Source organism: Oncorhynchus kisutch, linkage group LG8 (assembly GCF_002021735.2).
Source record: "Oncorhynchus kisutch isolate 150728-3 linkage group LG8, Okis_V2, whole genome shotgun sequence".
Taxonomy (NCBI): domain Eukaryota; kingdom Metazoa; phylum Chordata; class Actinopteri; order Salmoniformes; family Salmonidae; genus Oncorhynchus; species Oncorhynchus kisutch.
Genome location: NC_034181.2, coordinates 28,668,888 through 28,688,688, shown reverse-complemented (window position 1 = coordinate 28,688,688; position 19,801 = coordinate 28,668,888). Strand labels below are relative to the sequence as shown.

The 19,801-nt window shown below is 41.9% G+C and overlaps 2 protein-coding genes across 6 annotated transcripts in view; both read left to right on the top strand.

Annotated features, from left to right (window-relative positions):
- The first annotated feature begins 141 nt into the window (after nt 1-141).
- Nucleotides 142-7,692, top strand: LOC109895916 (BAF chromatin remodeling complex subunit BCL7A). 2 transcript variants are annotated; one of them, XM_020490015.2, is made up of 6 exons: nt 142-348; nt 1,194-1,275; nt 1,506-1,602; nt 1,692-1,871; nt 4,312-4,415; nt 6,568-7,692. In XM_020490015.2, the coding sequence occupies exons 1-6, from the start codon at nt 257-259 to the stop codon at nt 6,640-6,642; spliced, it is 630 nt and encodes a 209-aa protein (XP_020345604.1). In that variant the 5' UTR covers nt 142-256; the 3' UTR covers nt 6,643-7,692. The 2 variants fall into 2 exon arrangements, with proteins under 2 accessions (XP_020345604.1, XP_020345605.1); XM_020490016.2 differs by having other exon boundaries at nt 207-526.
- Nucleotides 7,693-8,219: 527 nt separating this feature from the next.
- mlxip (MLX interacting protein) overlaps nt 8,220-19,801 on the top strand; it is a 39,775-nt gene continuing 28,193 nt past the window's right edge. For 3 of the 4 annotated variants that reach the window (XM_020490012.2, XM_020490013.2, XM_020490010.2), the window contains exon 1: nt 8,221-8,868. In XM_020490012.2, coding sequence (XP_020345601.1) covers nt 8,552-8,868 — 317 coding nt within the window. In that variant the 5' untranslated portion in view covers nt 8,221-8,551. Of the gene's footprint in view, nt 8,869-19,801 lie in introns of all 4 variants that reach the window. The other variant, XM_020490014.2, reaches the window with a different exon arrangement.

Below are 19,801 nucleotides of genomic sequence, written 5' to 3'. Positions count from 1 at the left end.
CATTAACTAACTTTCTGGGAGACTTTCAAAATAAATGCCAAAAAACTCGTCTGAAATAGCGCACCTTCTCTCCTGACTGTCAACAAAAACACCCAAAAAGTGTGCGTGCAAGCCATTGAGCAATAAAAGAACGGTAGAAGCGCTTTGCGCTGTTTACGGCGCAGGCGCGTTACTTCCTCCTAGAGCTCTCTTCAGTGTGTTTGCGTTGTGTCTAAACTGCCGGCGAGTTTAACAAAATATTTTACCAATAGCAGCGATGTCGGGCAGGTCGGTCCGCGCCGAGACACGGAGTAGGGCGAAAGATGACATCAAGCGGGTTATGGCTGCTGTTGAGAAAGTACGAAATTGGTAAGAGGGAACGCGTTATCTAAGAGAGCAGCAAATGCTAGTGGGGGGAGGAGAGACCAGGAGAAGAAAGAACGAAATACACACTAAATCAAATTTGGTCGGATGCTACCTCGGCTCAGGTGTACTGCACCCTCTCGCCTTGATCTGGGAGGAGGTCGCCGCTTAAAACACTTATAATGTAGGAATATTACATCTAATCATACAGAAATGTGGGTTGAACCTAGAAGCCATTTCGTTGCAGTTAGATGAAGCCTTTGCTGTTCGAGCATTCTGTAATGCCCTAGAAGCCTGGTGGATTACTGCTTTTTCACCGCTCGAATGGTATCAATATTAATTTCAGAGCCGTAGTTCGACGACAGCGGTATAGTGAGAATAGTTTATGTTCGCGGGGTTTTAAATTTAGCGCTTGGAGAGGTTCGTTCTTTTGTGTCCTCCAAATAGAGGGAGCGCGTGCGGTGGTGGTGGGTACACGAACTGTGCAAAGCCCGAATTGCTTTACAATTTTATTTTGTATGACTAATAATAGGCCCCTATAGTTCAATTAAGTTGAAATTTATAGAGTTTACTGTCATGTGGATTTGCTTGCAAGTAGCCTAAATGTATAATCGCCACTAAATTTAGCCGAAATAATTGATTTGAGGCTATTATAGGCAGTCATTGGGTCTAGAAAGAAGTAACAACAAATTCCTAAACCTCAAATGAACTTGCCAAAGTAAATGTATCATGACATTTTCTATTGGGAATTTAAATTGATAGTTAACTAAAATATTGGGTTTTGTTGACATTTCAAATTGAATACATCAATTGCAAACAAGTGTTATTAATTCCCTGTGTAACTAATGCAGGGAGAAGAAATGGGTAACTGTCGGCGACACATCCTTGCGAATCTACAAGTGGGTGCCTGTGACCGAACCCAAGTCAAATGATGTAAGTCATCCACAGGGTGTTTGGGGGCACCACATTTGCTTAATAGTATTTGCAGATCCTTGTAGTATGATCAACAACATGTGCTTCCTTTCCTCATGTATTTTCCAATTCCTAATTACATAAACTGGTCCACAATTATCTATTTTTTTAGATAAAGTACATCATTATGTAATTCTTAATAAATCTGTAATAAATAGCGCCACTTCAGCATTGTATGTGCTATCTTGCAGAAGAGCAAAAACAAGAAGAAAGCCAACAACGACAAGTATGGGTCGGAGATCACAACACCAGAAAACAGCTCCTCTCCCGGAATGATGGATATGCATGGTAAGCTAAAAAAGGGCTAAATACTTAAAAAAAAAAATTTGGGTTCATTAATAGTTGTAAATTCATCTGTCACTTTCTGTATCTCTCAGATGATAACAGTAACCAGAGCTCCATTGCTGACTGCTCTCCCATGAAGCAGGAAAACAGCAACAGTGCCAGCCCTGCCCAAGAGGCCATGGCAACTTCCCAGAGTGACAGCATTGAGGCCAAGAGTGACCAGAGTCGGTCCCCTGGCAAAGAGCAGCTGAAGAGCACAGACAGCAAGAGTGGTCAGTATATATGCTACCTAGCACAGAAAGGGAGAGCGCTGCCTTAGTTTAAACTAAACCATACCATATACATACTGCAACTTGTCCTCGTTAGCCCTGCTCTTGTTCTTACCTCGAGGTATTTTCTAAGAGTAGTGCCAACTTGTCGAAAAATATGGTTTAACTTGACAGGCAGACTGCTTTCACCTAGCCCTCATAATCCCGGAATTGCACTGCTGTCTCAAGGTCAAAGGGGTACATGTTATGGCTTGTAGTGATGAGGTTCATAAAGAACATTAGGTGAACAAAATGTTCTTCAGTCTTCACCAATGTCATTGGCAGCATTAGCAACATTTCTAAGAATTAACCCATCACCATACAGAGAATGGCTTTGAAAACATTGAGCAAGTTTGTTTAAATATTTCATCTAAAGATTCATATTGACAAACCATAATCAATGATGAGGTTATAGAATATATAATTAAATGCTAAACATGGAAGTATTGTTAAAATTAAAATAAAGAGGGCATCTGCGGAGAGATTTCTTCAAGTCTGAGCATGTACTCTGAGCAACAAGAGTTTGTCAAATACACTATATATACAAAAGTATGTGGACACCCCTTCAAATTAGTGGATTCAGCTATTTCAGCCACATCAGTTTCTGACAGGTGTATAAAATTGAGCACACAGCCATGCAATCTCCATAGATTAATATTGGCAATAGAATGGCCTTACTGAAGAGCTCGGTGACTTTCAACATAGCACCGTCATAGGATAGCCACCTTTCTAACAAGTCAGTTTGTCAAATTTCTGCCCTGATAGAGCTGCCCTGGTCAACTGTAAGTGCTGTTATTGTGAAGTGGAAACATTTAGGAGCAACAACGGCTCAGCCGCGAAGTGGTAGGCCAATCAAGCTCACAGTACGTGACTGCAGAATACTGAAGCACTTAAAAATAGTCTGTCCTCGGTTGCAACACTCACTACTGAGTTCCAAACTGCCTCTGGAAGCACCGTCAGCACAATAACTGTTCGTCGGGACCTTAATGAAATGGGTTCCCATGGCCGAGCAGCCACACACAAGCCTAAGATCACCATGCGCAATGCCAAGCATCGGCTGGAGTGGTAAAGCTCGCTGCCATTGGACTCTTATGCAGTGGAAACGCATTGTCTGGAGTGATAAATCATGCTTCACCATCTGGCAGTCCAATGGCGGAATCTGGGTTTGATGGATGTCAGGATAACGCTACCTTCCACAATGCATAGTGCCAACTGTAAAGTTTGGTGGAGGAGGTATAATGGTCTGGGGCTGTTTGGCTCAAGCTAGGCCCTTTAGCTCCAGAGAAGGGAAATCTTAACGCTACACTATACAATGACATTCTATGGAGCAAAGTGCTTCCTACTTTGTGGCAACAGTTAGAGTTGGGGGAAGTCTCTTTCCTGTTTCAGCATGACAATGCCCCCATGAACACAGCGAGGTCAATACAGAAATGGTTTGTCAAGATCAGTGTGGAAGAACTTGACTGGCCTGCACAGAGCCCTGACCTCAACACCATCAAACACCTTTGTGATGAATTGGAACACTGACTGCACTAACGTTCTATCGGCTGAATGGAAGCAAGTCCGCAGCAATGTTCCAACATCTAGTGGAAAGCCTTCCCAGAAGAGTGCGGGCTGTACAAGCAGCAAAGGGGAACCAACTTCATAGTAATGTCCATGATTTTGAAATGAGATGTTCAACAACCAGGTGTCCGTATACTTTTGGTCATGTTGTGTATTTGGAGAACAGTTTAGCTGTTATGTACTAGACTGGCGAGAAGATTGTGGGCTTGAACAAAGGATTTTACTAAGGCTTACTGTAGTTTCTGTAGTAATGAGCTGTTAAAACGGTCTGCCATGCTAATGCCGTTTGAGGACAGAGTTCAAAACTCAAACTACAGTACGTCCACTTGTCATTGATGCAGTTTTTACCACATTATAAGCTAAACACCCTTGATAAGAGTATTTAACATAATCCAATATCAACCCTTTGTTCTGCACATGGATGTGACTCCGCATTGTCTTTCTTGCCACAAGATGGTGCTGTAGTGTAGACTTTGAAGTCAGCTACAATAGGGTATTTGTGTCATCACCCAGAATTGGTCATCTCATTTTGGAGAAATTACAGGTTTATAAATCTTCCTGGGACATTTCGCAAACAGGCCTTGTCTACCAAGTCCTGCGATAATACACAGCAAGCAAGGCCACTGATTGCCGACTTGTTGAAACTTTTGTGGAAAGTGAATAACACAGCAAATTCACTTGCAGTTGCCCCTTGTTAGAATTGTATGTTATCTTTTGCTCAGAACTGTTACAGAAGTAGTAGGGATAGTATACAAACACTTGAATTGTTTTCTTATTCTATTTGCTTAAAGCATATTGTCTCCCATGGTTATGCACTGAGACAGACGCTCTGGTATTGCAGGAAATGTTCACCCCTCAGCATTTTCAAACACAAGCACACCTAAGAGAGACCGAAGGTCCACTGGAAGGAATGAACCATCCTCGGACAGTCCTCAAGATTCTCAGGTGCTCCCCTCCACCACCATCCAAGACTAGAATATCTTTGTACAGGTATAGTGCATTTGGAAAGTATTCAGCCCCCTTGACTTTTTCCACATTTTGCTACGTTACAGCCTTATTCTATATATTTTTAAATGTCCTCAATCTACACATAGTACCCCATAATGACAAAACAAAAACAGATTGACATTTTTTGCAAATGTATTGAAAATGAAACAACTTATTTACATATTCAGACCCATTGCTATGAAACTCTAAATTGAGCTCCGGTGCATCCTGTTTCCATTGGTCATCCTTGATGTTTATACAACTTGTTTGGAGTCCACCTGTGGTAAATTCAATTGACTGCACATGATTTGGAAAGGCGCACACCTGTCCATATAAGGTCCCACAGTTGAAAGTGCATGTCAGAGCAAAAACCAAGCCAGGTGGTTGAAGGAATTGTCCGTAGAGCTCCGAGACAGGATTGTGTCGAGGCACAGATCTGGGGAATGGTACCAAAAAATGTCTGCAGCATTGAAGGTCCCCAAGAACACAGTGGCCTGGAAGAAGTTTGGAAGCATCAAGACTCTTCCTAGAGCTGGCCACCCAGCCAAAAACTGAGCAATCGAGGAAGAAGGGCCTTGGTCAGAGAGGTGACCAAGAACCCGATGGTCACTCTGACAGAGCTCCAGAGTTCCTCTGTGGAGATGGGAGAACCTTTCAGAAGAACAACCTTCTCAGCAGCACTCTACCAATTAGGCCTTTAAGGTAGAATGGCCAGACAGAAGCCACTTCTCAATACAAGGCATGTAAATGCCCGCTTTGAGTTTGCCAAAAGGCACCTAAAGGACTCTCGAACCATGAGAAACAAGTTTCTCTGGTCCGATGAAACCAAGATTGAACTCCTTGGCCTGAATGCCACTATCTCTACAGTGAAGCATGGCGGTGGCAGCATCATGCTGTGTTTTTTTTCAGTGGCAGGGACTGGGAGACTAGTCAGGATCAAGGGAAAGATGAATGGAGCAAAGTACAGAGAGATCCTTGATGATAACCTGCTCCAGAGCGCTCAGGACCTCCGACTGGGGGAGAAGGTTCACCGTCCAACAGGACAACGACCCTAAGCACACTGCCAAGACAAGGCAGGAGTGGCTTGGGGACAAGTATCTGAATGTTCTTGAGTGGCCCAGCCAGAGCCCGGACTTGAACCCAATCTAACATCTCTGGAGAGACCTGAAAATAGCTGTGCAGCAACGCTCCCCATCCAACCTGACAGAGCTTGAGAGGATCTGCAGAAAAGAATGGGAGAAACTCTCCAAATACAGGTGTACCAAGCTTGTTGCGTCATACCCAAGAAGACTCAAGGCTGTAATCGCTGCCAAAGGTGCTTCAACAAAGTACAGAGTAAAGGGTACTTCATTTTTTTTTTATACATTTGCAATAATGTCTAAACCTGTTTTTGCTTTGTCATTATGGGGTATTGTGTGTAGATTGATGGGGGGCAAAAAAACGATGTGATCCATTTTAGAATAAGGCTGTAACGTAACAATGTGGAAATAAGTCACAGGGTCTGAACTTTCTGAATGCACTGTCACTGCCAAAATAAAGGAAACACTTGAGTAAATGAGGGATACAAAGTATATTGAAAGCAAGTGCTTCCACACAGGTGTGGTTTGGTTCCTGAGTTAAGTAAGCAATTGACATCCCATCATGCTTAGGGTATAAAAATGACCAGTTGCCTATTATTTTGATTACCATGCCTAGAAGAGATCTGTGACTTTGAGGGTTCTCAAATGAGCATAGGGACTTTAAAGGGTGTGTCTGTCTCAGTTACCATAACTCAACCCAATTGAACACTTGAGAGATTCTGGAGCGGTGCCTGAGACTGCATTTTCCACCACAATCAACAAACACCAGATGGAATTTCTCGTAGACAAATGGTGTCACATGCCTACAATAGCGTAGATTCTACAAGTGTCTGGAACTTTAAGGGGCATTGAAGCTGTTCTGGCAGGCTGTGGTGTCCCAACACCATAAGACACTAAGTTGATGTTTCCTTTATTTTGGCAGTTAACTGTATGTTTTAGTCAATTAGAAATTTGATTGATGCTCATTTTGACATTAGTATTTTCATGAGAAGCTTAAATGTTTCCTGAAATATATATTTTTATTTTTTCAGGAATCTGAAGATGGCACTCCTCCCAATAAGAAGGGGAAGTTGGAAACTCCCTCAGATTTCCTCAAAACCAGCTAACTTATCTTTTACCATCACCAATTCCTTGATCTGTTGCCATGTCCTCAGCCCTCCTGTGTCTTAATTTCTTTATTCTTCTGAATTGGTCCAAGTGACATCGAGCACCCACCTCTACCCCAAAAAAGACTTTAAAACTTAAACTAAACCAGGATCAGCTGGATGGGGCAGTGTCGACCTAAACTGCAGCTAAATCTCATTTTGCCACACATCTGCTATTTTTGTTCTTAAGTATATGTACATATATTTAGTTTTTGTTCATGCGGGTCAACACACTGTTTGAATCCTCTTAAGATCTGTTGGTTTTGCTGCTGTTCTGTTTATTACTTTGACAGTAAAACATTTAGTTAATTTAACTAAAGACAATACCTACATATTTCGTGCCATTCAGTCAGTCGCATATCTATTTCCTTTTCTCCTTATGGAAACTCACTTTTAGCATAGTCCTGCTACCAGATTAGTTGTGTACCTTGAATTACCAGAATAATGAGAAACATGTTGATTTGTTTAAATTGTATGTATACTTCAATCTGGTATAACAAGTGCCCAGTTTTTGTTAACCTGTAAAGCATTTTTCAGTGCATATGTAGGCTGTTTGGTTATAGATGGCTCTTTGAATACCTCACTGGAGTCCAGCAGTGCTGGCAACACTATGTATAGATTATTAAACTAAGTATAACCTTTTATTTGAAAAATGTAAGTAGCCTAAATAGTTGTTTCCTCGTTAGTCTTTGCACAGCTAAAAATGCCATTTTAAATTATGGCCTGGCTACAGAAAGTCTAATGTTGACTGATGTCTTTTGGGACCCTTATGTTATTTTATTGTATATACATTTCAGTTGGTATTGATTCTATAATGTAAAAATAAGTTTAAACCTGTTACACAGCTACAATGCAGAGTGTAGGCAGCATGTTGCCATATCATGTACACCAAGGTTCCCTAACGGGCAGGCTGAGTTTGCCTAAACAAAACAATTTTATACAGTGCATTTGCGAAGTACTCAGACCCCTTGACCTTTTCCATATTTTGTTACAATAAAGCCTTGTTCTACATTTCGTATTTAATCAATTTTAGGAAAAGGCTGGAACGTAGCAAAATGTGGAAAATATCAAGGGGTCTGAATACTTTCCGAGTGCACTTATACGGAATGTTCCTTGCTGGACCTGACTGTAAAAACACCAGGAAATTAGCACCAAGTGATTTTCATTTTGGAAATAGACACGTGATCGTATTCAAACGTAAACAAGGTTTGAAATTGCAACAGATATGACTAAAACAGTCTTCAAATTATTTGTAATCATGTCCCGACCATTCGCTCAAGAAAAAGAAACAACGGAATTTAGTTGATTATCTCTGATGTACACACAAGAAACAATTATTTAGCTATGTCCATAAAGTAATATAGATTAAACTTGAAAATATGTAATTTACAAACAACGAAAGTCAGACACTCCTAGTCTGGGTACCAGTCGCTAACATTCTACTGTTTGTATTCCATGTCTACCAAACATGACATGGGGTGGAATTAAATAGATAGCCATTTACGCCTGCTACATTAGGTTAGCTGAACAGAGACTGGCAACCAGGCTAGTTATTTTGAGCCTGCTGCTCTAGAGTGGAGGGTGTTTCTGTGACTCCATCCAATCACGTTTGCAGACATGACGGAGCAGTTGGTCCCACTGGAAATCCCTCGACACTAGCAACACTTTTGTTAGCTGATGCTAGCCTACCAGAAAAAGAGGACATACTCCAAAGACTGGCTGCCAACAATTCAACGTGTATATCTCAAAGGGTCAAACAACACGGGAAAATGTATTCGAACATGCATAAATAATATTCACTTTGTTTTAACTCGCTAACTATGAGAACAGCTAGCAAATAGGTCCAGAATAACAGCTAGCTAGCTAAGATATGGCTACCACTAGTGAGCTAAGACAATACCGACGTTCCACAGTGAGTGTCAAGCAGGAGCAGGACGATGACTCGGACACGGAGGAGTCTAATTTGGTGGTTAAGAAATCGGATGGACGAGAGTCACAGATAATCCACAGTGGTCATTTCATGGTGTCCTCGCCGCACATTGAACACCCACCAAAAAAAGGCTACGACTTTGACACAGTCAACAAACAAACCTGTCGGACGTATCACTTCGGGAAGACCAGCACATCACATCTCTCCATTGACGCGTCCTTAACAAAACTTTTCGAATGCATGACCCTTGCATACAGGTTTGTGTCTTCATTCCTTCCCGTAAATAAACTAAAAGTTTAACTTTAGCTAACTAGATATCAGACTAGCTGTCTGGCCTTTGAAAGGCTAACATTGCAAGCATGTACCACCATGGCATTTAAAGATGGGCTACACTGTGAACTATGACTTGGGGTTTTCAATACATAGCTACCAAAGTATCCTTAGTTAGCTGTTGTCTGGTTTTCTATTTAAGCAAAACACTAATTGGACGAGTATTTACTTTTCCAGTATCTGTCTCGAGCATCAGAATCCACGCCCAAAGACAAAGCATGAGGTGTAGTTAGTCACGAGTCTACATTTCCAGAACAATTTTCAAAAAAAGGATTGGCTACAGTAGTGCCATAAAACAACACGCATACAGTCTAATGCTTTATATGTAATAATTCCAATAACTGCAACAGTTGCATGTGGAGTCCAATGCCAGATGAGAATCAAATACATTTATAGTCTTCAAATGCTTCGTAAACAAGTGTCGACCAACAGTAAAATGCCTTCTTAGGGGCCCTTCCCAACAATGCAGAGAGAAAATTGAGAAATAATAGAAAAGTTAAACGCGTAATAATACAGCTTGGTCTCATAGACTAGAAGTAACATAGTAAATGTAAATCAGAGAGGCTTAAATTAGTATATTAAAAACGAGTAGGGTGGATGGTTCGCCTAATTTCAGTTTGTGACAAAACAAGCAAGTATAGTGTAGATTTATTTGACCACCTAACTCGTTGTGAAATGTGTATTTTCCATAAATACAAATATTGTATTTTCAGCTGTTTGAAGCTGGTGTTCAAAACCGAAAGTAAAATATGCTAAAACAAAACTTAAGCATTGGAAGTGTAGAAGAATGACAGTAAAACAATCATAAGAAACAAGGTTTTGAAGTGTTTGTCCTATAGCTAGTTGATACAGTACATTTGGAAAGTATTCAGACCCCCCTTCAGACTTTTTCCACATTTGTTACGTTAAATGTTGGGGGGTGGGGGTGAAATATTAGGTAAGTATTCAGACCCTTTACTCAGTACTTTGTTGAAGCACCTTTGGCAGCGATTACAGCTTTGAGTCTTATTGGGTATGATACTACAAGCTTGGCACACCTGTATTTGGGGAGTTTCTCCCATTCTTCTCTGCAGATCCTCTCAAGCTCTGTCAGGTTGGATGGGGAGTGTTGCTGCACAGCTATTTTCAGGTCTCTCCAGAGATGTTAAATCGGGTTCAAGACTGGGCTCTGGCTGGACCACTCAAGGACCTTCAAAGATTTGTCCCCAAGCCACTCCTGCATTGTCTTGGCTGTGTGCTTCGGGTCATTGTCCTGTTGGACGGTGAACCTTTGCCCCAGTCTGAGGTCCTGAGCTGGCTTGTATCAAGGATCTCTCTGTACTTTGCTCTGTTCATCTTTCCCTAGATCCTGACTATTCTCCTTGCCGCTGAAAAACATCCCCACAGCATGATGCTGCCACCACCATGCTTCAACATAGAGATGATGCCAGGTTTCCTCCACATTCAGGCCAAAGAGTTCAATCTTGGTTTCATCAGACCAGAGAATCTTGTTTCTCATGGTCTGAGAGTCGTTTAGGTGCCTTTTGGCAAACTCCAAGCGGGCTGTGAAGTGTGTTTTACTGAGGAGTGGCTTCTGTCTGGCCACTACCATAAAGGCCTGATTGGTGGAGTGCTCCAGAGATTGTTGTCCTTCCGGATGGTTCTCCCATCTCCTGTAATCGCTGCCAAATATGCTTCAACAAAGTAAATAGTAAAGGGACTGAATACTTATGTGATATTAAAGTTTTTAAAATTCTTAATACATTTGCAAACATTTCTAAAACTGTTTACATTATTATAGGGTATTGTGTGTAGATTGATGGGGGAGGGGGGAACAATTTAATCAATTTTAGAGTAAGGCTGTAACATAACAACATTGTGGATAAAGTCAAGGGGTCTGTATTACTTACCTTGCTTCAAAGTAGCCTAGCAATAATCAGACCATATCCGTGGAAGCAATTATTTTATATCAACTTTCTTTCATTGTCCAGTTGCGGAAGGCACAATCCTAGCCATATTAGCAACCCATGCTAGTTGCTGCCTATTAGATCTCCCCTCTTCCTAGATTTCAAACAGATATTTAGTCTGTCAGGTTAAACTGCATGCATGTGTGGTGGGCTTTTGACAAGTGTTTTCCAACTAATTGCATTATGGAGCAAACGTTTGAGCGTAGCCTACTGCCTTGTGCGCATTGCTGTGAGCACAAGGCAGTAATTTATCAACATTTTAACATAAACCTTCTAAACTGTTGCATCACTCATTGCTTTTTAAAGTTATTTTTACATAGCTAGGTCTGCTGGTTGTATGAATTTGGCATCCGTCGTCCCAGAGTCAGTTTGGAATGGGCTTTCTTTCTCGACAAGATGACCAATAGAATAGGTTAACTTTTCTACTAAAGGGGATAGTAGTTTGACATAAGGTAGTGATTTTGATGTTTGTTTCTCGTCTTGTAGGCTGAGGAAAAGTAAATGTGGACAGTTATTCTATTCATCTTCAAAGTGCGCATCAGAATTTGTTAAGAAGGACCGCACATCGTTGCATCTTCGACTTGCATGTTCTGTTAATATGAATGACCATAATCTAAATGTGATTTCTGTCATTCTGAGCAACGTGAATGGACACCCTAATCAGGTTATGCACCCTACGCATATGGGTCCGGTACATTTCTCAAATGTCTGGTAGATTAAAATGCTGCTGGTAGGAATTAATATTTTGGTTAATTTTGCTGACTAATTAACCGGTCAAGAAACACTAAAAAAGTAAATCAAAACTGTCAAATTTGGTCACCAACAGAAAGTACTATCAGAGATCTGTATATAATGGCGCGATGCGTATGTTTCCACCCTAGCAATGGGAGCCGTCCCAAGGTGGGAAGGCGGGTGACAACCTTAGGCCCAATGTGTTTCTATGGGCTTATTTTGGCCTATTTTGGACCTATTTTGGCGCGAGTGAAACATCTCGCTTTGCTTCTTCCTCTCTGATACCATGCATGCATACAAGGACCGGACATTTTTCATTAAGAGCTTAATGGAAACGTGCATCAATAGCAAGCCTATCCTGTTATAGTTCAAAAGGCTATAGCAGCTAATAAAACAACATTTTCAAACATTTGTCAAAATGCAATTAGCGGAAAATGCCTTTCTAAACCTAATGCGAATTAGAATCTTAGAAAGAAGGGGTATTTAATAGCAACAACTGATGGGTTACTGAAATTACTAGGATTGTGCCTTTGGCTTCTGGACAACAAAAGAGAGTTGATAAGAAAAACACTAGAACTGGAGAAATGCTGGTTAATGGCACGAGGAAGTCTTTAGAAAAGAATTGCCTTCACGTTTCTACAGATGGATTTTTGCAAGGCTACTTTGAAGAAAGGTAAGACATGCCTCATTTGAAGTAAAGTAAAACTTTCAGGTTTCAAACAATTATACTGCCTCAAGCTCACATTGCAAAGTGGTGGGTTCCTCGCTGATAGTCAACGGTAGGCAGGCTATGGCCTATACACCTGAATGGCAAATGGGAGGTGAGATTTAATTACAAGTTGAGATTGAGAAATAAAAATAGCTCATTTTTATAATGGCCTCAAGTTAACACGGGATTGCATTTAAAATGTATGTTGCGCAATGACTGGGCTTACAAAAGCAGGTTTCATTCCAGTAGCCTAGAGACTTTTTGAGCAGCTACTCGTGCTGTCTGACAGGTGGTGGGCTATTCTGCTCCTCAAACTAGTCTCTGTATGTTGTGCCTGTGTGATAAATGAGATGCATGACTAAGACTGTTGCGGTGACCCCGTATTACCACCACACCGGTGGTCACTAGTCATGAAGGCAGTCAAATTTCACGTGAGCTTTTAGTCATGGTAATTGGGCTTCTATGAGCTCTGATGCTGCTGATGGTCATTAGTAGCCTACCAAACTTGCTAACTGCCTGGTACTCGGCACTGTATTTTCCCTCTAATCACTCTGACATCAATGCAAATGTAATAGAAAATCTAATCAAATACTTCATAAGAGCTCATGTTGCGCAACATGCAATTTTGTGAGAAAACAGAGTGATGGCCTTTACTAAAAGCTTTCTATAGGCTGCCCCTGTTTCAAGACAGATGCTTGATTATGGTCCATTCTATATCAAATCAAATGGAACATGTATATGTAAAGACGAGATTAAACCAAGAATAGTCTGATGGGTGACAATATTAGCCCAACATAAGAAACGTTGCCTTTTTTTGCCAACTTTTTCTAATCATATTCACACACCTCATGTAGCCTAGACCATAGGCCAATATGTTTTGATAAGGTTTGTATCACAACTGAAGTGGCCAAAATAACTTCTTAAAATTAAGCACATTAATCCACTTTACAAGGGGTGTAGAGCCCAACTGGCATACATAAACAGTGTGTGTTTCCAGTTTGGGATGATAATTTTCACCATAAAAATGCACCTTTTGGGCCTCCCGTGTGGTCTGCATCTGGGTTCGCGCCCAGGCTCTGTCGCAGCCGGCCGCATCATGCAGCCTTACAATGTATTAAAAATCAAAACATATAGCCCAACGTTTTTATCACAACTAAAGTTAGATTAATAACTCTAAATGAAGCATATAGAAGTACCTATTTCTTTGTTAAGCGCTCAACACAGAATAGCCTCGTGTGCACTCCCTCAAATCGTTTGGAGAAAATATCCTTTTCTATTTTAGATGTTCCAAAGGTCAGAATCAGTGGCTTGTGTGGAAGCCAGGAGATGATAAATGTGTTTACGTAAGTTCATGGTCAATTACCGTGAGACCGACAGTTATTTGCTTGACAATCACCAGCTGACGAAATGTTGTGACTGCCAAAGCTCTAAGCATGACGATTAACGAAAATACACACGCAGCAATTGAATTCCAGAAAATTATGCTAATTACCCTATAGACCGATAAGTATGACTGGTCAAATTAGAGGTTAACATCCCAAGCTGCTGGTCAAATGTCTGGCAACACATTTTCCTAATAGAAACCCTGGTTTGGACTATGATAGCGTCTTAGTGATGTGGACACAGGAACTTGAAGCTCTCGTCTCGCTCCATTACAGCCCTGTCGATATGAATGGGGACGTGCTCGGCCCTCCGTTTCCTGTAGTCCAAGATCAGCTCCTTTGTCTTGCTGACGTTGAGGGAGCGGTTATTGCCCTAGCACCACACTACCTGGTCTCTGACCTCCTCCCTATAGATTGTCTCGTTGTCTGTGATCAGGCCTACCACTGTTGTGTCGTCTGCAAACTTAATGACAGTGTTGGAGTCGTGCGCTGCCACGCAGTCGTGGGTGAATAGGGAGTACAGGAGGGGACTAATCACGCACCCCTGAGCGGCCCCCGTGTTGATCGTCAGAGTGATGAATATGTTGTTGCCTACCCTCACAACTTGGGGGCGTCCCGTCAGGAAATCCAGGATCCAGTTGCAGAGTGAGGTGTTCACTCCCAGCTTAGTGATGAGCTTGGAGGGCACTATGGTGTTGAACGCTGAACTGTAGTCAATGAACAGCATTCTCATGTAGGTGTTCCTTTTGTCCAGGTGGGAAAGGGCAGTGCAATAGAGATTGTGTCATCTGTGGATCTATTTGGGCGGTATGCGATAATAAGCATTTTAAATCATGTGTTGTGAAGTGGTCCCAAGGTCAACAGTCTGCTGTTGCAGTAATATGGTCCTGTGCTACTGGACAGGACTGGTATGGGTAACTTTGCAAAGTTTGCTTAGCAGTTTGACAGTTAAACCTAATTTAGCTACAGCAATTTGGTGATTTATTCAAATCATATGTTTAAACCCTGTCTAATCTAAAATAGGCCTAGTTGAAGAAATTAAAATGTTGTGCACAGAAGGTCCCCTAGAACAGAGCAGAGAAAACCCCTGTGTTAGAGGCTCATCTTGGTGTGCTTGTCTCTCTTAACCTCTTAGGTGAAAGGCCAGCTGCTCCAAGAGGGTCTCCACATGCATTTGTAAATTGCAGGCAGCATGTTAATTTGGGGCAGCCGGTATTTTTAGAGCAGGGGCTACACACCCATAATATCTCCTTCTCCCCATCAGCCTAGAGTAGACTGATGCATTGCTGCTCAAATCAACAGTTGGGATTTTACAGCCTTTGTTTAGCCATGCTTGATGTGCTGAGTGTGGAGCAGGACACTTAACACCAGATGCCCAGGCAATGCAAACAGCCTGAGCACCACTTTTTTGACAGGGGTTTTGCGATAGAAGTAATTGTTGCTCCTCCTTAGCACCCCCTCAACTCCTGTCAACACATGATAGGACACCTGTGTCAGAGGAATCGCATCCCCTTTACGGCTCTCTGCTTGCCAAGGGTTGGCACTATCCATCGCCCATCCCTCAACCTTTGCCCCAGTTTTACTGCAGACTACACTTAGTGGATCAAATCAAATCACATTTTATCCGTCACGTTTCGTAAACAACAGGTGTAGACTAAACAGTGAAGTGCTTACTTACAGGCCCTTCCCTACAATGCATAGAGAAGAAAAATTTAGAAATAATAGAAAAGTAAAGTGCGTAATAATAAATACGCAATGATTAAGGATAGTTTGGCTATATACACAGGGTACCAAATCAAAGTTAATTTGTCACGTGCGCCGAATACAACAGATGTAGACCTTACAGTGAAATGCTTACTTACAGGTTCTAACCAATAGTGCAAAAAAGGTATTAGGTGGACAATAGCTAAGTAAAGAAATAAAACAACTGTAAAAAGACAGTGAAAAATAACAGTAGCAAGGCTATATACAGTAGCTAGTCTACATACAGGCTCCGGTTAGTCAGGCTGATTGAGGTAGTATGTAGATATGGTTAAAATGACTATGCGTGTATGATGAACACAGAGTAGCAGTAGCGTAAAAGAGGGGTTGGTGGGTGGCGGGACACAAAGCAGATAGCCCGGTTATGCAATGTGCGGGAGCACTGGTTGGTCGGCCCAATTGAGGTAGTATGTACATGAATGTATACCGTAATTGCTGGACTATTAAGCGCACCTGAATATAAACCACACCCAATGAAATATTAAAAAATATGTATTTTGTACATAAATAAGCCGCACATGTCTATAAGCCGCAGGTGCCTTACGGTACATTGAAACAAATGAACTTTACACAGCCTTTAAACGAAACACGGCTTGTAACAAAAATAAATAGGCTTTAACGAAACACGGCTTGTAACAAAAATTTAACAGTAGCCTACCAAGAAAGTCATTGGTCACTATCTTCCTCCTCCTGTGCACTGAAACCACTGAAGTCATGTCCTTCGGTGTTGGAGTTGAATAGCCTCAGAATTGCTTCATCCGATGTTGGATCGCTGCCCTCTTCAACACGCAGCAGTCCAGCCTTTCGAAACCCGTTGATGATAGTGGATTTTTTGACAATGTTCCACGCTGTCAGCAGCTCTATTTCCTTTTCCAACAGCCAGATCGATCGCCTTCAACTTGAAAGCTGCATCATATGCATTTCTTTGTGTCTTTGCCATGATGAGGGTGACAAAATGACTACCGTAATCAGAATGATGGGAAGTTAGAGCGCGCTCGATTTACGTCACATTATGTGACGGTGCTCAGTTTTTTGGCGGCATGAATCTTGTGAAAGCGGGAAAAATCCATAAATTAGCCGCGTCATTGTATAAACCCGCGAGGTTCAAAGCGTGGGAAAAAAGTAGCGGCTTATAGTCCGGAAATTACGGTAGTTAAAGTGACTATGCAGATATGATAAGCAGAGAGTAGCAGGAGCGTAAAAAGAGGGGTTGGGGGGGGGAGGGCACACAATGCTAATAGTCCGGGTAGCCATTTGATTACCTGTTCAGGAGTCTTATTGCTTGGGGGTACACACTGTTGAGAAGCCTTTTTGTCCTAGTCTTGGCACTCTGGTATAGAGGTCGACCGATTATGTTTTTTCAACGCCGATATCGATTATTGGAGGAACAAAAGGCCGATACCGATTTAATCGGTCAATTTTTTTATTTTTTATTATTATTATTTCTTTTTACATTTGTAATAATGACAATTACAACAATACTGAATTAACACTTATTTTAATATAATACATCAATAAAATCAATTTAGCCTCAAGTAGATAATGAAACCTGTTAAATTTGGTTCAAATAATGCAAAAACAAAGTGTTGGAGAAGAACGTAAAAGTGCAATATGTGCTATGTAAGAAAGCTGATGTTTCAGTTCCTTGCTCAGAACATGAGAACATATGAAAGTTGGTGGTTCCTTTTAACATGAGTCTTCAATATTCCCAGGTAAGAAGTTTTAGGTTGTAGTTATTATAGGACTATTTCCCTCTGTACCATTTGTATTTCATTAACCTTTGACTATTGGATGTTCTTATAGGCACTTTAGTATTGCCAGTGTAACAGTGTAGCCTCCGTCCCTCTCCTCGCTCCTCCCTGGGCTCGATCCAGCAACACAACGACAACAGCCACCACATCGAAGCAGCATTACCCATGCAGAGCAAGGGAAACAACCACCCCAAGGCTCAGAGCGGGTGAAGTTTGAAACACTATTAGCGCGCGCCACCTAGCCAGCCATTTCACATCAGTCACACCAGCATCATCTCGGGAGTTGATAGGTTTGAAGTCATAAACAGCGCAATGCTTGATGCACAACGAAGAGCTGCTGGCAAAAAGCACGAAAGTGCTGTTTGAATGAATATTTACGCGCCTGCTTCTGCTTACCACCGCTCAGTCAGATACTTGTATGCTTGTATGCTCAGTCAGATTATATGCAACACAGGACACGCTAGATAATATCTAGTAATATCATCAACCATGTGCAGTTAACTAGTGATTATGATTGATTGTTTTTTATAAGATAAGTTTAATGCTAGCTAGCCACTTACCTTGGCTTACTGCATTTGCATAACAGGCAGTCTCCTTGTGGAGTGCAACGAGAGAGAGACAGGTCGTTATTGCGTTGGACTAGTTAACTGTAAGGTTGCAAGATTGGATCCCCTGAGTTGACAAGGTGAAAATCTGTCTTTCTGCCCCTGAACGAGGCAGTTAACCCACCTTTCCTAGGCCGTCATTGAAAATAAGAATGTGTTCTTAACGGACTTGCCTGGTTAAATAAAGATTAAATAAAGGTGTAAAAAAGAAATTGGCGCACAAAAATACCAATTTCCGATTGTTATGAAATCAGCCCTAATTAATCGGTCGACCTCTACTATGGTACCGCTTGCCATGCAGTAGTTGAGAGAACAGTCTATGACTAGGGTGGCTGGGGTCTTTGACAATTGTTTGGGCCTTCCTCTGACACCGCCTGGTGTAGAGGTTCCTGATGGCAGGCAGCTTAGCCCCAGTGATGTACTGGGCCGTACGCACTACCCTCTGTAGTGCCTTGCGGTCAGAGGCTGAGCAATTGCCGTACCAGGCAGTGATGCAACCAATCAGGATGCTCTCGATGTTGCAGCTGTAGAACCTTTTGAGGATCTCAGGACCCATGCCAAATCTTTTTAGTTTCCTGAGGGCGAATAGGCTTTGTCGTGCCCTCTTCACGACTTTCTTACAGTCAACCTTAAGTGCTGTTATTGTGAAGTGGAAACGTCTAGGAGCAACAACAGCTCAGTTACGATATAGTAGGCCACACAAGCTCACAGAATGGTACTGCCGAGTGCTGAAGCACCTATCGCATAAAAACAGTCTGTCCTCAGTTGCAACATTCACTACAAAGTTCCAAACGGACTCTGGAAGCACCGTCAGCACAGTAACTGTTCGTCAAGACCTTTAATGAAATGGGTTTCCATGGCCGAGCAGCCACACACAAGCCTAAGATCACCATGCACAATGCCAAGCTTCGGCTGGAGTGGTGTAAAGCTCGCCTCCATTGGACTCTGGCGCAGTGGAAATGCGTTCTCTGGAGTGATGAATCACGCTTCACCATCTGGCAGTCCGAAGTGTGAATTTGTGTTTGGCGGATGCCAGGAGAACATTACCTGCCCGACTGCATATAGCCAACTTAAAATTTTGGGGGAGGAGGAATAATAGTCTGGGGCTGTAATTCATGATTCGGGCTAGGCCCTTTAATTCCAGTAAATGGAAATCTTAACGCAACAGCATAAAATTACATTCTAGATGATTCTGTACTTCAAGATTTGTGGCAACAGTTTGGGGAAGGCCCTTTCCTGTTTCAGCATGACTGCCCCTGTGCACAAAGCAAGATCAATACATAAATGTCAAGATCGGTGTGGAAGAACTTGACTGGCCTGCACCCCATCGAAGACCTTTGGGATGAATTGGAATGTCTGTGCTCAACCTCACTAATGCTCTTGTGGCTGAATGGAATCAAGTCCCCACAGCAAATTTCCAACATCTAGTGAAAAGCCTTCCCAGAATAGTGGAGGCTAGCTATTATAGCAGAAAAGGGGGGACCAACTCTATATTAATGCCCCTGATTTTATAATGAGATGTTTGAAGTGCAGGTGTCCACATACTTTTGGTCATGTAGTGTATGTACACATGACTAGAAATAACGTTTGAGTTTGAGTTTATTTTTATTTTTACAGGGACAGTGCACATTAATCAACATTTCAGTAAAAGTGCCGGTTTTAGCCAACCGGCTAATTTTCAACCGCAGTCCCTGGGCAGGTTATTAAAAACAATTACAATATAGACAATAGCAACATAGAACAAGCAAGACATAGCATACAGACAGAGCAACATAGGACAAGCAAGACGTAGCATACAGACAGAGCAGCATAAAACAAAAAGCAGCAAGACAAAATTCATAAAAGCAACAAAGTGTTTCCACACCTCACAAGCTACAGACAACAGACAACATGGAGTGGCAACACACAGCTAGGGACCATGTTCACAAATCTGATTGACCTTTAGCCATGTCTTCAAGCATTTTGTGAAAGTGT

Bases quoted from the DNA above. Each gene is read 5' to 3' on its own strand.
- LOC109895916 (XM_020490015.2), top strand. From the start codon at position 257: ATGTCGGGCAGGTCGGTCCGCGCCGAGACACGGAGTAGGGCGAAAGAT. The intron at 1,276-1,505 runs GTAAGTCATCCA...GCTATCTTGCAG, and splicing joins CCGAACCCAAGTCAAATGAT to AAGAGCAAAAACAAGAAGAA. The intron at 1,872-4,311 runs GTCAGTATATAT...CTGGTATTGCAG, and splicing joins GAGCACAGACAGCAAGAGTG to GAAATGTTCACCCCTCAGCA.